The sequence below is a fragment of the Lineus longissimus genome, chromosome 11 (genome assembly GCF_910592395.1).
Source record: "Lineus longissimus chromosome 11, tnLinLong1.2, whole genome shotgun sequence".
NCBI classification, from domain to species: Eukaryota; Metazoa; Nemertea; class Pilidiophora; order Heteronemertea; family Lineidae; genus Lineus; species Lineus longissimus.
The window spans coordinates 2,647,787-2,665,636 of NC_088318.1; the positions used below are offsets into that span (position 1 = coordinate 2,647,787).

Genomic DNA, 17,850 nt, shown 5'->3' on the forward strand with positions numbered 1-17,850 from the left:
CCATCTCTCCACAATGGGCGGTCCTATTGTGTGACATGGCTGATGAATGTCTCCAAACCTTGAGACCGAACAATCTTCCTACAATTGGCAGTCTAATTCTGGCATGGATGTCTCCTAATGCAGACAACCTTGGGACACTCCGACCATCACTCAACAATGGGCCCCCAACAGCCGTGCGCCAGTGGGATGTTTTCTTATGGTTTCCATAGGTACCAGAGTAGAAGGAGAAAATGTCCCCCTGGGAAAAGTGTCCGGCCCTATTGTATTCCAACAGATTATGGTATATGGTTCTCAAAAGCCATGACCATCAATAGCTCAGAGACTCAAACGCATAAAAGTATCCTTTGTTCCCTGGACATACCATTCAAGGACATGTCTAACTTCTACACTGGTACGCATGTTGTGATATCACAAACTACATGAACTCGCGCCTTTGCAGCCTCGCCGTGTGTTGTGCTTATCATTCCGCATTAAGTACAGAATCGTCGATATTGCACACTCCGGACGCAGTGGACCGGCCTCGTCCCGTCGCCGGGAGATACGATTAGGATGACGAAATGGACTGCCGCGGAAGTCCACGATATTTAGGTCAAGCAAATGTAGAACTCATTAGTATCACAGGCTTTTTAAAATAATTTCTCTCGGCAATTTATTGGTTTGATTATATTCTTGACCTGGGATAATGTAAACAATCTACATCCATAAGTCACGATCTGCAAGATGATGATGCTTGGATTGTAATCGGTGATCGGCGGCAAATACTCGCAGCGCCCAGGTTGTTCCATTTCAATCAATACATCATCCAGGGATGTCGTCAAACTGACAATGTTATCCGGTGATTACTCATGTCGTCTGCAGCGATGAAGATCACCATTCTCCTCGCTGTCGTCTGCTTCTTCTGTCTCACAGTCGCAGAAGGTACAAACAACCCAGGAACGCTGATTTCTGTCAATGTGACCAAAGATCAACCATTTCTGTTCCTAATTGCTCCACCTGCGCTGACGTTAGACCTGCACGGCGAGGACACCTTGTCGTTCTACTACAAAAGGACAACAGATGATGGCGGGAAATTGGTTCTGTGGGCTGTCTCTGTGGATGAGACAATCGCTTCAGTGAAAACAGCATCGGTCGAGTTAAAAGAGTTGGATATTTTACCTGATGCAAACACCACCCTTACCAACGTTACAGCCAGCGGCAATATCACTTTACGTGGAGAATTCTTAGGATATACTGAACTCAAATTCTACGTCTGTGACAATTCCTCAAGGGAATGTAATGGCAGTTCGTCTTATCAACATGGTGGCGTTTTAGCAGACGACGTATGGCTCCTCCTTGAATTCCAATACGACGTGACTGTTATCCGTAAACATCGACTCGTGGATGACATCTTCAGGGCGACAATCGCCATTTTGGTTATCTTTATAAACGTTGCCATGGGTTGCAAGGTCCAGCTGGATATTGTTAAGGAGGTCCTGAGGAAACCTGTGGCGCCAGCTATCGGTTTCTGTTGCCAATTTGCTTTCATGCCCGTGGTAGGTAACCTTTCTTTTTAGACCGTCAGGGTATGTCGTCACCCTCCCCAATAATTGCCTAACTCATTTTAGCTACTTTTGAGAAAACAAGAAAAAACTAATTCTATTTCAGTGGAACAAACAGGATTTTTGCATCGTTCTTTTGCTCCGAGATGTTTTTGCGACTGATTAGAATGTTTCTTTCCAGTCCCTGAAACGATGTAGCAAAATGTAATGGCATTCGGCCGAGGCTAAAGTTTAGGAATGAAGACAATTGCACAATCGGGCATCTAAATATTTTCGGATACAAACAGTTACTGTTGCTTTTGATATCCGGGATAGAAAAGGAAAATAAATTTGTGGTCATCATACAACATGATGTACCTCGGCAGGTTTCGCTACCCTTACGAACGACGAAGTAGCCTGGCTCCCACGAAATACGAAGGTCTGTCGGGTCTTCAAGTCCTTCGCATTATTACGCGAAACGCAGTTACGAGGAGGCGGGGAAATCGTTTTCAAAGTCTTCGATAAAGTACATTTACATGCTTTCTACTTCGTCGTTCGTAGCTCTTCGTAAGGGTGTCGAACCTCCCTAATGACGAATTAAATTAACCGAAATGCATTTTGCGAATATTACTCCACTTTGCTCGACCTAATTTTTCAACAATCATAGAAATCGGGTTATGCAAAGTGCTGACTCAGAGGTAAATTGAGTTGAATGGTACATGAAGGAAGCGCCCGAATTGTTGTATGTATTAGTATAAAAATAATGATAAATCGTATATTTCCAGCTGTCGTATGCTGTTGCCAAGTTAGCTAGCCTGTCCCCAGGAGAGACCATAGGCGTCTTCACTCTCGGTTGCTCCCCTGGTGGAGGAGCCAGTAACATCTACACCTACCTCATCGGTGGAGACGTCAGCCTTAGCATAACGATGACTCTGATCAGTACCTTTGCCTCATTCGGTAAGTTGGAGACGATTTATAAATTAGTTCACTTTTTCCGTCGCAACTGGTCCCGAGATCCGAGGGGGGGGGGTCGTGGTTGGTGTGAGGTGAGAGGGGGCATCCTGCAATAACATGCCAGTCCAGTCGCTACAATAAACAACTCGCATTTTTAGTGACAGCCACACCCGAAATACATCCCAGTTTGCCCTGTGTTCGTTTTAAAATGACAATGAGCCCATTGAACTGCTAGTGAACCGTGCTGAATTTGTACTGGCTACCGCTCTCTCCATCATCACCAACGGTATGTGCCGGTGCCGGTCGTGCGAGGGCGTTTCAATGAAAAGGACGCACGCCACTGCCGTACCGGTACCTGATAAAACGTGCCGTTTTTAGTTTGAAAAGTTTGGGTGCGGGGTATATGATAATGATAATAATGAAAATTTTGACATCTGTGCACGGATGATTAGATAACAAGTTAAGGAAGAAGCAAAAAAAGATAAAAATGAATGGATGATTAGATAACAAGATAAGGAAGAAGAAGAAAACAAGAGAAAAATTACGGCAGATTCACCGGGAGTCGAACCCGTGACCAGCCGATCCACAGTCATTCACCCTTAGCGCTGAGCCGTCAAGGCTGTCATGCTGAAATGGAGGATTATTTGCATCTTATATGCGATATGCAAACGAGCGCGCCGCAATTGTGACAAGGTAGCGCAGGTGGCAGAGTGATTGACCGAAATAGATCCAAGTAATCGTATATTTCGATAGTTGTACAGATTTTTCTCAACATATCGCATCTATATACCTCAGTGATATAAAAGATTATCTTTGCAATTGATTTGACGTTTGAATGGCCTTTTTTAAAGTTTTTAAAATTCGAGGTCAGCAGGGTCAAAGTCATGAATCAATGACTGTTGGTGTGAGGTGATAGGGGCCATCCTGCACTAACATGCCATACCAGTCGCTACGATAAACAACTCGCAGTACCAACCACACCCAAAACCCATCCCAGTTTGCCCTTTGCTTTAGCTTCCTGACTACAAGGCCGGGCCACTGCGTCCGGAGTGGTGGTGTGAATCTGCGCGACTGTACTCGTTACACTTCGGACGCAGTGGAGCGGTCTCGTCCTGTCTCCATAAGGATGTCGAAATGAACTGCCCCACTGAGAGTCTATTAATAATAATAATGATGCGTCTTATATAGCGCAGTATCCAGGCCGTTTGCCCGCTCAAAGCGCTTTACATTATTACCCCGGTCTCTCCTGAAACCTTTCAGTAGAACTCAGAAAGGCTGCCGTCAATTCAGCGCACTAGCTGATCATTCCAATCGGTACCCATTTATACACCTGGGTGGAGAGAAGCAACTGCAGGGGTAAGTGTCTTGCCCAGGGACACTGAAACCAGTATTGTGGTTCTAACCGGAGTCGAACCCACGACCTTTCGGTTATGAGTCCGGCGCTCTAACCATTACTCCACTGATTCCCCATCTCGTCAGCAACTACAAAACTAGAGGCCCGAGGGGCAGTTTATGTTGTGTGATCTGATACAAACTTAGAAGCAGAGTACACAGTGTAATCTAGGCGGTAGCCTTTGTTTTGGCTTATTTCAAATATTTTTTCCATGTATTTCCAGCCATGGTGCCACTCTGGATGTTCACCTTGGGTAGATACATCCTGGAGGATCTCGGCAGAGGTGAAGTCAACATCCCGTACACCAACATTATTGCGACATTGGCGGGAATTCTCTTACCAGTTGTCATAGGAATAGTAATACAGAAAAAGGCGCCAAAGGTTGCGAAGTATATCAAGATGATCATCAGGCCATTCCTATTCGTTTTTCTCCTTTTTATGTTCACCTTTGGAGTTTGGGTGAATTGGCCACTTTTCCAGTTGTTCAACACAAGATTGGCCTTCGCAGGGTTTACATTGCCCTTATTTGGATTCGCCAGCGGAGGGATTGTAGCGGCCATCTGTCGATTGTCATGGAAACGGGTCAAAACTATCGCCTTGGAAACTGGAATACAGAATACAGGGGTGGCAATAGTTATGCTTTTATTTTCCCTCCCAGCGCCCGAGAGTGACTTTTCGATCATTGGCTGTATTGCGATTTCGACTTGTACTCCTATAGGCCCACTCTCAGCTGCCATCTTTTATGAGGTTAAGAGAAGATGTGAGAAAAAGAAGGAAGAGAAGGGCGGAGACGGTGGCGCCACCGACGGAACCGACGGCGATGATGAAAATAAAGAAGGAGAAGAGGAAATGAAGGATGTCAACAAGGCAGCAAACGGAAGTGCAAATGAGGACGACTCGCTTAAAGTTGATCGCCAGCATTATCGCCGAAGGAGTTCTCAAGTCATTTTACCATTTTAAATAATCTAATTTACAATTTGCCGCAGCCGAGTTAAAGGCTATGTAGCCTCTAGTTTAGTGAGAAGCTGCCGCGGACCCGGCAGCAGCGTAGTTTTATAACTCTGCCAGTCAAGTCAACATGACTAATAAACCTCTAGTTTAATTTTGCGTTCGGCTATTAGAAATAAGGGGCCCGGTGGCGATGGTCAATTTTCTCTGGGCAACACAACCACCTTTAATGACTTTTATGATAGTTAGGATTATGTTTATTGAGATATAATTTAGAACAGAGACTACATGTATTGAAGAATTTACGGAGTCATTATAGTCATTATCTAATTGTCGGGTCGATTAATATGGTTGTCCTGAGATTGTATGCCTGCACACCGTCCGCGTCCCGGCGGTTGTCTTTGCTGAAGAGAGTGTCCAAATGTTTAAATAAAGTCCATACTGTATCTTACAAATAAAGTTTCTTGTTCGATGTCCGTCTGATTTCCGTCAGACATCAATTTATTTCCATGATGATATCACACAGTGCACTCGGGCTCAGGATTCCAGTATCAGCGTGGGCCCGTCTGCTTCTTTGACGGTTTCTAACCGAGTTTACAGCAGGACATACACTTTTTAGTACTGCTGATTCGACTTGGTGGTAGCACCAATTCATGAATTGAATAGCAGAAGACACATGCATGCAAATGCCAGTTTCTTATTTAATCTACAGTCGAATAACATTGCCTTGTACATAGGATAGGATAATCTGATGAATAGATAAATTAACTGTGATATCTAACAACAAATTAGGCAAATGCATATGACATGTCCGCGGGAAGTAAAGTTAGGGTAAGTGTTAACAATGTATCTTTTTTCCATCCATCCCATCTCCTTGTACAAAAATATCAGTGTGCTACCAAGTGAAGTCAGATCCCAATGTGATGTGAGAAAGGGAGCCTTCTCCGAAAAACACTTTCATGCATGTCATGTTCATCCCCATTTCGCCTACACCCATTTCACCTATTACCCATTTCGCCTATTACCCATTTCGCCTATTCACCATTTCAACTACAAATGTGCCCATTTCGCCTAATCACCATTTGCCTATTACCCATTTCACCTATTACCCATTTCGCCTATTCACCAGTTCGCCTACACCCATTTTGCCTATTCACCATTTTGCCTACAATCAAGATTTCTTGGTGCTTTACTCAAATTTTGTCATTTTGTAACTAGATCATTCATACTTCATATTCATATTCATCATTGCTGATTTCTCAATAAAATATCTTAGAGCCAGTTTTTATAAGAACCAGAGAGATTTCTATTAGAGGGTAATATATGTCTCCACCAGACTTGTCCCAACTTTTTTTAGTGATAGGGTAGTACTTTTTTACAGGTTAGGATAGGGTCAAAACAGGCCTAATTGACAAAATAACCAAAACTGGGTTTTCAAATGCCAATAATTTTAATAATTTCCGAAAATTTTGATGACTGACTAACTGCTCAGCCCATAGGTGGCACTCTAAATCACTACATTTTACAATTATGTCCCTTTGCATGGTACCCCCCCCCCCCAAACCTTTCCCAGGGTTCAAGAAAACTTGGTTTTCTAAGATTCAAGGTATTTTGGATAAAGTATAGGTTTCTTGTTTTTGTAAAACATTAGTTTCACAATAAAAACCTAGTTTTATTGTAAAAAAATTAAATGGGTGTAGGCGAAATGATGAATAGGCAAAATGGTGAATAGGCAAAATGATGAATAGGCAAAATGATGAATAGGCAAAATGATGTATAGGCAAAATGATGAATAGGCAAAATGGTGAATAGGCAAAATGGTGTATAGGCAAAATGGATGTAGGCAAAATGGTGAATAGGCAAAATGGGTGTAGGCAAAATGGGTGTAGGCGAAATGGTTAATAGGCGAAATGGGTGTAGGTGAAATGGGTGTAGGTGAAATGGGTGTAGGTGAAATGGGTGTGCACCATTTAATCCATACTTGATGATATGCATCTTACTAAAAAAATGAGATGTTACTCAGAATAGACTAAATTTTCTGCTGGGATTGTTTCATATTGCATAACAGGCATGTGAACTAAACTGGGTCAAAATGAAGCTGATGTAAGTGGATATAAGGCTAACAAAATTCAATAATCTTGCCCAAAATATCTTAAAACCAAAAAGTTTTATTGTAATTTAATTGATAGAAAGGGTGAGGTTTGTCTATGACTGGGCATCTTGACACACAATTAAGGCTTCAAAAGTCCCTTTGCTGGATAGTCCAATTCCACCTTCACAACAGTCCAGGGCTTGTTAAAAAGGGCTGTGCAATCTCGGGGACTGGTGTGTCAAGATGCAGTTTTAAAAAACTGCTTATATGCCTTTTGAAATGACAATTACAAGGTGTATGCCTACCAAACATCCTCAGGCACTTGGTAAATCCGCCGCAGCAGACTTCGATTATCAGGAATGCTGTGCCTACATTCTAGGATTTTCTTCCTAAATACTAATTAGTGAGGAAGTGGTTTGAGAAATTCTGTTTTCTTTTTAAAGGAGTGTTACTCCTCCAGATAATGCTGGACCAGCACTTCCTGTATAGGAGGCACTGCAGATTCACATCCAAAAATGTGCATAAAACAGTTTTCAGAATGAATGGTTTTTGAACATTTCCTGATGCTTCCCAGAGTGAGAGCTGCCCTGTGTATAGGAATTTAGTAAACTTCATAAGTTCAGGGTGGAATTATCTCCATCAGGACACTCTTCCTTTAAGTGAAACTGATACCATTGTTTACCTATCTCTGGCTGCTGTGCACGGCAAATAAGAATAGCAATAGGCCTAAAATATACCTGCCATTCTTCGTTGGTTTGAGGTTGATCTCTTGAAAAAAGGTGCAATTTATATATTCATATCGGCAATCCCACAGCTAGTTTTTCATCCCATATTCACGGAAAAGAATGACTGACAGTGCCAGGTATCTGATGGAGTCCCACTTCCACCTACTCCTGAGCATGTATTGTGCTACTAAGTACAAAATATCTCGCTAATAGGCTTCAGGAGCTTGCTTGGCTTATTTTACCATACATCAAAAGCTTGTCATATCTGGATACCAGCCCTTGTAACAAAGCCTTCCTTTAATATAAAAAGTTTAGTCATAAAAATATAAAATATTTGGTTGCTTTTTTTCTCATTTACCATTGAACTAAGGTAAAATCAAAATATGATTTTGCCAGAGACAAATGACATACTCTAAAAAATGAAAAATAGTAGGCCATGACTGAATCACTGCATGTACATATTTTATTCACAAACACGTTTTGCCACTGAGAATGCCTCATCAAAAAGTGTGAAATATCAAATATTTACTTTTTGTCGGTGGTGTCCAATAAATTTCTCTGCGGTAGGTATGCCTTCATCAGCTCATATTTCAAAGGAAAATAATGATTTTTCATTCTGCACGGACATCATTCTATTGCCAAATACATTATCAAGCAGGAGTAAATATTCGCCTGGGAACTTCAGCAATATATGCTTATACCAAACACAAATAGACTACTTGACAGGACATCTCTAAGATGTGCAATATTTTATTGCACAAAGTGATTTCCATCTGATTGTCCAGCCAAGTCCTCGTGTATATGACATAGGTTCTTTGCTTGCAAAGTTGACCCAATGGTTGTACGCAACTTATATTCTGCCGAGTTGTTGTCCTCTCTCCATGCAATGGGTGATATGAATAAAGAGTAGTAAATGCTTTTATCTAAAACTCCATGGACATTTTCACTTGGCCTTTCTGTACAAAATTGAAGTAAAAGCATTTGCTAGCCTTTATTCATATCACCCAATATCATGTCATATGCACCAAGAGGACATTTTGTCTCATATTCCCAATTCTGCCTCATTTCAATATTTGACGGAGAAAATAAAGAGGACTACTGTACATGTATTTGTACAAGTCTTGAGAGATATGTCCATTGAAAGCTGCACCGTCCATCGGGAAGACTAATTGCAAGATCGTTTTATGCTGTGACCAGAATTAATATGCAAGTTTCCTTGTCATTCAACTAATAATTTCAAAATTGTTCGAATGGGCAATTCCCTCGAAAGTTGATAATGAAATGCTTAATGAATCTGTAATGGTTACAATGATATTACATGCAGCTTATATTACAATTGCTCACAGGGGAACTAATTGCTGCTGATAGTCCACTTGATAGCATCATAGTCCAATGTTGGAGAGGAATTGTTGTCAATGTCCCCATCCTCACATCTTTCCGTGGAATGGGACTATCAAGACTGATATCAATGTTATCTGGGCCAAAAATAAAGACATCATAGGCCACACTCTCCTTGCTACCTACAATAAAATCGAAGCTTAAATGGGCAGCGGAGAACACTGGGCTGATGTAAAACATGACGTTTGACCAAAATTCAATATTCCTCAAGAACTGGTCTATCATCCTGCCTCTCAAGAAGCCTTACAACACTTGGCTAAATTGATGTCTTTATCATCCAACCATGGCCAGGGAATTGAATGAGTCTTTTCTTATCTGCTGTAAGTCTAAATTTAAATCAAATCAGTTTGATACAGTCACACAAATTTAATCTAAAAACTGAAGGAAATGAAATTAAACACAGATAGCTGGGGAAGATAAATTCCTTTCATTTCATCTTAGGATCTTCAGCGGAATCTTTAATTCCTAGGGTTTTGTGTCTTTGGAGGATTGGAGTGGAATTTGGTTATGTCACTCCGATTTTTCATTGTTGTGGAGACTCTTCCAGGGCTGCAAATGTCTTTATCTTTGCTGTATATTGTATCTCAGCTTCCATGTATAGGCATCCTGAACCTCAGGCCAACACTTTGCACTAAGGTATGCAAGGGGAGGAGCATACAGTTGACTCTATAGTGTACGAGGATGAGGTATAGGTAGACTTTCTGGAAGTTTCCGGAAAAAGAATGATTTCACATCCCTCTAGTAGGATGTCTTCACCTAATAAACATGACTTAGCCTTTGATTATCTGTGAATACTATGCCATGCAAATATTGACGGCAAGGATCCTTTACAACTCCAGGGTAAGTGTGGGGTTTCAACGATGGTAGGCCGAATCACTTTACACACGCTTGTCATCAGGACTATCAGACAAGTGGGTGTCCCCGGCCAGTCTTTCCTAATTAACTGAACATATCAACAAAGTGCATAGTTTCTTAAGGGGCATGACTTGAATATTCAGAAATTGTCTTAGATTGGTGAAAGTAGAGTATATTCCTTGTACTTGTACATTTCATCTGATATTGTTATCATTTGCAGAATATGTTTGGAACTTTGTTGGTGGAGCACAACTATTTAGAACTTTTTTATTACATACTTGTGTATTGCAATTAGTGGATACACCTTGGCATATCAGCCTATGATGAAAGTTACATGTGGGGCAGTTTGATGTTAGAAAGTGTTTGTTAACATCGTCTCCAGTCTGTATCATGCTGTCTCTGATTGATTGACCTGATAGCAGACGTCATCATCGTTATCATCTACCAATACTGGTCTGGCACAGTACTGCGGGTAAATGACCAAGTGCGGGTTTGCACATCTCATAAAGACGTCCCAAGGTTTGCACACCTGCCAGCTACAAATCGTACTGTTGTTATTAAGTGGAGAGTAGGTAGGTGATGAATTGAGTATGTATTTATGTTTTCTTCCCGATGCTTTGAAAAGGTCAAGGAGATCGTTCACTGGAAATGGTAGACGGGAGGCAATATACATAGTTTGTCCACCTTTAAATGAGTACGCCAGACATGTTTCTACTGGTAGCTCTGGAAAACAGACAAGCATGATGCCATAACGCAGTTATTATACATGCAAATTTGCTGAAACTTGGTATTTATAGTGTTGGACAGGTATAATGAATTGTCACAGTCAAGTCATAGGCCATCACCACAACTTGGAATAGAGTCTAAAATTGGAAAGCCCCCAAGTCATTCAGCGAGAATAAATATTGAATTACCTATAGTTCATCCAATCATTCCCAGATGGCTCCGGAGTTTTTCATGACATTTACAGAAATGAATACCCCATCTACATGTTTGTTTAATTCTCCTCGGTGTACATGCCTACTGTACTTTTTTTCCACTTCAGCACCTATGAATTTAAATCATGATTGCATTATAAAGTATCAGACCTCGATATAACAAAACTTAGGTATGGTTCAAAAGTTCTCGAAGTTCGTAAAAGCCACCCCTGTATTCTGATTCGGTGCCAAGTCCCCATGTCTGCATAACCTTTAAATAAATTATGAAATCCATCCCCTTTAATCCCTTTTCTCGGCAAGAGGGGAATAATTTGATATGTTAGGAATCTAAATCGCATTATTCTCATAAGGCCACAACTATTTGATATTTTTAGTACAACAGATTTTTCTTGCTTGATGCTGGCAGTAAGAAAATTAAAACATGCCATGCTCGGGGAAATGAATCATTTTGGGATTAAATGTGGATGTCTTAGAGAGAAGTCCTTCTGACGGCTGTCCATAAACGCAAGAAAGAAAGCTTGGTAAATTGTCAAGTCAGACGAGAGTGAGTGGGTTGAACAGTGCATCGTATGAATGGTAGTTGTCTTTCTCCAGTATGACAATGCCTGCTGCTACTCTACTGGTGTGAGAGACCGCCAAATTGTTTTCACTTTGACTGAATAGTTCAGGCAGTGTCTTGGGATTTTCGAGATTTTGGGGTAGGTTAAATCAGTTAATACTAAAAATGCAATGGCTTGGCCTAATAAACGGTATGACCGGTTACATGGAATAATATTTTTTAAAATAGGGCCTGGTACTTTGGCTTTTGTACTGTTGATATAGGCCTGCAGTAGTGTTATTTTATAAAACAAATGCAATATAATCCTGTGATATATAGGCCTACTTTGATTTGATCAACGGAAGGGTCTATATGAAGAGTCAACGGTCCTGACATGACGTTTTTCTCGAATTCCAAATATTTCTTTTTGTGAGGTGAAACCAGACCTTTTTTTCTTTTTTTTCCTTTTCTTTTTTTAATATGATTTTTTTTTACAAGCTATCTACTAAATGAATAAAAGAAGCAAACCACTTATTTTCTGGATTTTAAAGTATCCTGAACACGCAAAACATATCCTGGATTCAAACCCAACTTGGATGAGTGTCAAAATTTGGGAAAAACTAGTTTTTTTAAAATCTGGATTCGGTTCTTTTCTAAATGTGATAGATGACTGAAGATAAAGATGCCTAAAAAGAAAAATAGTACGTCTGAAATTCCGCTTCTGCAGCGGTCAGTGTCAACAACTTCTGATCCAGAATTGGTCCCGGGGGATACCAGTACTACCCCAGGCAACATAATTCTCAAAGGGTCGGAATCAAAATCAAGCAATGGCAATTTGCCCTGTGACACTGATGGAGTACAGCCAGGTCCTACAGCAGTTCCAACTCAAATACAAGTAAGGAAAGAGTTTGAAAATGGTACCAAGTGTGAAGCAGAAGTGAAAGATGCCATACGTCTCGATGGGTCAGAGCAAGGACCGAGCAATGGCCATTTACCCTGTGATACCGATGGGTTAGTTCAGCCAGGGCCATTGAAGGCAATTCCAAATTGGAATGGGTGGAAAGGATCTGGAAATGGTACCCAGGCTAAAAAGCAGGTCAAGGTGAGAATTTATTATCAATTATGAGAAAATGTGTGTCTTTTTCAGAATGATATCAATAGTGTTGTCATTCCTGCTTTTCTACAGATTGTGATATAAGGAATGATGTCATGATTGTGCTCTCACGATGGGTATTATGGCCATCTTTGAATTGGGATGACTTCGACATTGCATCCTTCCCTATTTTCTCGGGCTGTTAAGCAGCGTTATATTCAATAAATGTTTGAAACGGTGCATCTTATTGGGTTATACACAAGTATTTTGTGAAATTTCATCCACCTGATGATTGCTTTTTGGTCGGCAGAGCAGCACAGCAGGCATAATCAGTCGGAGGCTCAATTAGGAACAACCTGTAGCAGCATCTTGTCTTGTTCTATTATCGTGAAGCAAAGTCGCAGCAAGCATACTATATTGTTGCCAACCTCAGCAGCGTATTGCACATAGTGTTCACCTTGTGTAACTAGACTCACTTCTGCCCACCTAGATGTACCTTCTGTTGTTTATTTTTCATCATGCATATTCCTAGAAGGTAAAAAATGCTGTTGATCTACATATCATATTCAGTCAACCTGTTGTTCTAGTCTTGCCAGCGAGAAATGTAAATACGCCTACTGGCTCCTCTTTCTAGAATTATTCAACCATGTGCTTCAAATAACATCCCATCGGATCTTCCCCCTGTTTGTGTAAGACTTTTTGCAACCTTGACACTAAAAATGCTAATTTCGAACTTTACAATTTGTAAAAATTTCGTCACTGCGAGTTTGGGTGTTTTGGTCATCCTGATTAGATATGCTAAGGAAATCCTGATTCCTGTTTTCATACATTTCAAAATAACTCTTCCCGAAAGCACCTCAATCCTCATTTCTTCCAGACAACTTTTTCTTGGTTCCCAATCTCGACAGTCACTTTTTAGCAACCCTGGCGTCCAGAAAAAGACCATTCCCCCTCAAATACCTGGCGTGAAGGTGAAATTCGAAGATGCATATTTCAGTTTTGGCGCTCTGACTTTACAGACCCATTCGGTCATCGATGGCTATTCTAATTGTCCAGTATGTAGCTAGCTGGTGTTCTTAGTGCGAAAGTGCCAAACATGCCTCCACGAGTGTGCTCCATCCATCAGCATCTATCAATAGCATCATAAGCACCTATTGGCCATTCCGCACCACAAAGCAACTCTCCAGCAAAAAGGTTAATGAGCACAGAAATTATGCTATGGAGAGTTATCATTGATCGCTACGTCTGTCAATTACGGTCTCTCGATGATTGATAGATTCTCCGCGCGAAACTGCAGTTTTATTGCAACTTATTTCCCAGATGATCGCCGAATACTTGTACTGATCTTCTTGGCTGGAGCTTCATTCTATGTACGAATGATTGGATGATCTGTGGAGGCAGGTATTGTATAAAGCTCGAATAATTCTTTTAATTCAGCAACTGGCCGGTGCAAGTGACATTTATCGTGGTCAGCTTTTGCCAATTTCTGACTTGTGGTTAAATATTTTCTTTGGATTCAGATGAGATTTTCTGACAAACTTTGTGAAGAATTATGCATTTAAAAAAATGATGGAACTGATGGATTTCATGTAAGTCGATTTAAATTTTGGTGATGATTGAAGACAACTTTTGGAGGTCATGTGAGCAGGAACATTGGACGTATAATTTCCCAAATGTCACTTGCATTAGGATTACAACTTAGGAAAGTGGTGCCAGGGGCACTTTTCAGCAACATCCTGTAGTGTATGACCGATTTTATTGGATATCGAGCTTGGCTATGAAAAGGCATTACCTGCCAAGAATTCTTATAGTAATCCTTGCTCAGACCACTTTGGGGTCACCATGCAGGATTAGACCATAAGGCACATATCGACCCAAGTTTTATTCTTGGTTTCCAAACTCATATCTAATATTAGTTTTCGTAGCTTAGCTTTACGACGGCTTTCATATTAAGATATCAAAACCTTTTTATTTGTAAGCTAAGCCATTAAAAAACATGAGACCTTTCTACTATAACTTACCTTTTTTTCGACCATCATCGTTAGATCCATGAAAGGACTATATCGGCCCAACCCCTATTTTTTGCTACAAACCTTGCCTGACTTAGACTATTCTCAGCTTAATTTGGTTTGGGCAGTAAATGAATAATAGAGGACTCGGCCTCGCACTGATTGAGACCTTCGTTAAGGATGGCATGACAATTACGGGAACGCAATCAATATTAAATGGTCACTGTAAACCAACAAAGGATTTTATCATAAGTTGCACGAAATCTTAATTTCAGAGCTCTAAAGTATGTTGGTACAGTTACAGCCCAGTAGAATGAAAGTCCACTAATGGACTATGAATGTGCTGTGGCTATAATTGTATCACTCTACCTTGCCCTATTCGACACAGTACAAGCTCAACTTGGTCACTTCCTGCCATCCCTTTTTTGGGAAGAAAATTATGGGTGGTTGGCCACACTTCCTGATGGTTATAAAAGTGGAAATTGCAGTCCTGAACCTAGCTGTCTTAATGGGAAAGTTGGTCACATAATGCGCCAACTCCATTTATTAGTCTATTTTTAGGATGTAACTAATGGCTATCTCTGGTTTTTGGACAGTTAGGTTGGACAGTCAACCCACCTGAGTACTGGAACTGGTGCAGAGATAAAACTAAAAACAATCCTCGTTGATTCAGATGTTCATTACAGCCTACTGGTAACAACATTTGAACTTGTAATTGACCTTCAAACATACTTGTAGAGACTGACCCTCAGGTCCCCTCAGAGACCAGATTTTGGCCCCACCCAGTCCAAACTCGGGATAGTTAGGAGACCGCATGCAATTTCCCATTTTCTAGGGAAGGGTATCTTCTGCTTCATGATAAGCAGTTTTTGCCTGAGAAGTTATTGTCTTAAATCAGGTACGGTAAGCTAATTTTTCAACACATCCAGAGAAATTTTACAAAAAGGAAGTCTTTTTTGCCAGGTTCCCTAGCTGAGTTCAACTTTCCATCTATAGGACTTTCATTACATCTTTACATACAGCATAGCAAACATGGTTTACAAATCTACTTCCCTATTAGAAAGTAATTGCCTGCAACAGACAGTTTTTCTGTCTTAATTGTTACAAGCACTTTCCATTTGCTCACAGCCTCGTCACTGCATCAATAGTTGCACCATAGCTGTCCGACAAGTATTGAAGGAAGTTAATTAGTCAAAGCAGATCCTCTTAGGGTAAATAGTGGAAAAGATTAGCAAGACTGGAGCTAAAGAAGGTCGTCAGCCCCAAAAGGTCAGAGGTAGAGCAACTATCATTAACATAACTTAAGTGTTTTGTGAGTGGTTGAAAAAAATTGAAATTCAGTACTTTTCGATGAGAAGAAGCAAAGTTGCACTTTAATAAGTTCATCTACACACATCTTGCTTGTTTTAAGTGAAATGGACATGCCGACAAAGCTTGTCAAGTTTGACAGTAATGTTTAATAATGATAGTTTGATCCCTTTTGAAATGTCAAAAAATCAATATACATGTACATTTAAAGGATAAGTTGGCAGGATTAAGAGAAGGATTTGTTTGCCAACTCTCCAGAGTGGAAAGATATTTTGTGTCAGTTTTAAGAGAAGTTATCCGGTTTGTGGTGCCCGTTCATCCTAGATGGGAGGTAGGGTACTGTGATAAAATGTGGTGTCTCTCAGCAAAAGTGCTTCAGGTTCGACTCTGTACTTTGCTCACCATTAAATGGAAGGGCATACAATGACAATGACATGTCTGGTTGCTTCTTGATACTGATTGACTACTTGGTAAAGTCGGGACAAAAGGCCCCTGAGGTCAAAAGTGTGTTGAATTGTCAACAAGGAGGTATTTGGCTAACAAGGAATATGTCATTCATCATTTAGTGGTACAGGGAAACCCTCTATGTATAGATGGTTGAAATAAACAATGTAAGGGGAAAATGTTCAGCTGTTGATTAAAATATTTGCGAGTTCAAAACTATTTCTCCATATTTTCAGGGTCGATTTCTCTATGGAACTTCCAAAGTGTACTGTTGCAATGTAGGATAAACCAGTATGAAACAAACCTTTTGGCTAGAATATGAAGAAATACCAGGTGGACCTCAACTCTAGCACGGAGAGTCTGTTACCAAGTATAAATGATGAGATAGACTCTGGCAATGATCCTGGATGTTTTGAGGGCATTCCTAGCACACGGAAGGACCACCGTCTGGGATCCGGAATGGTTACCAGTGCAAAGGAGTTTGGCATTGGTGGTTCAAGCAGGTCAGGGTTGGAGGGAGACCGGTGTAATGAATCTAATTCTTCCATTGATATTCTGAAACATCCCATTCAGGGTTTGGATAAGGCCCAAAAGTGTGACAGTGCATGTAAAAGTGCTACAGAACTGTGTGTCTATCAGGATAAGAGCCCTTCGCCGTCAGGCCAAGGCTTTGGATGGGCAAAGGGATCAAACCATGTCAGCCCACCTGGCCAAGTCTATGGCAATAAACTGTGCAGAAGCGCTATAGAGCTTGGTGCTGTGAAAGACATGGGTCCTTCCAGGACGGGCAACATCAATGTACTCGACAACCCAATGGACAGCCATGAAGGTATCTTCTTGAAAAACAACCAAACTAGTAATAAACACTTCAACAAGCACTTCTGTGATTCAGATAATATTAGAAGTCAGTCCCTGGGTATTCTACCATATGCAGTTACTGAGCGACTGCTCAATGACTACAGTAGGAGAGATATGGATCATGAACGTCGCAGCTCTCATGGAAGTTTTAATCCTCCTCCTTCAAATTTGGGGGCAGGATTTCCAAACTGTGTCGTACCCCAGATTGCTGATAGCCACTGTGATTCTGAAAATGCTTTCAACAGCAAAGACAGCTTTGTGACTGCCAGGGACCGATTGAGCTCTGATGTGTCTGAGTGTGCCGAATATGGATCTTCTTTGCCCATCTCAGGGTATGGTACCCCACTGGCAATCTCCGATCCTTATTTGACCTTGCCACCCGGTAGCAACTACAATTCCTTTCCCGAGCCTGAATCAGCTGACATTAAATCTTGGGTCACAGTTTCTGAGACGATCCCCTCGAACTCTTTTTCAAACAATTTGGGCAACATGTCTTTAGAAGTCATCTCAAGCAATTCATTTATCGATGACTTCGGGAAGTCCACAGCTGTCCTACCAATACCAAGTCTCAGTACTTCACATCAGGATAAAAGTTTAAGATCAACCAGCCCGCAGTCTGCATTTGGAAGTCAATATGGAGAAAACTGTGATAATGACATTTCTGGAAAAAGCGACGAGGTGATGTCCCATCTGATGCCTGACAATGACTCGAGACAAGTTGACATGACACTGATGATTTCAGATGAAAGACGGGGCTCAGAAATTTCTTGCCAGAAAATG

At 40.9% G+C, this 17,850-nt stretch overlaps 2 protein-coding genes across 2 annotated transcripts in view; both read left to right on the forward strand.

Moving 5' to 3' along the window:
- The first annotated feature begins 839 nt into the window (after positions 1–839).
- Positions 840–5,241, forward strand: LOC135495872 (sodium-dependent organic anion transporter-like). The gene is made up of 3 exons (XM_064784869.1): positions 840–1,532; positions 2,303–2,474; positions 4,088–5,241. Exons 1-3 carry the CDS (start codon positions 846–848, stop codon positions 4,822–4,824), a joined length of 1,596 nt encoding a protein of 531 aa, XP_064640939.1. The 5' UTR covers positions 840–845; the 3' UTR covers positions 4,825–5,241.
- Positions 5,242–5,506: 265 nt separating this feature from the next.
- The window catches only part of LOC135496128 (H(+)/Cl(-) exchange transporter 7-like), a 40,852-nt gene continuing 28,508 nt past the window's right edge, over positions 5,507–17,850 (forward strand). The window contains exon 1 of the mRNA XM_064785270.1: positions 5,507–5,643. Within this exon, the coding sequence (XP_064641340.1) occupies positions 5,620–5,643 (24 nt within the window). The 5' untranslated portion in view covers positions 5,507–5,619. The remainder of the gene's footprint in view (positions 5,644–17,850) is intronic.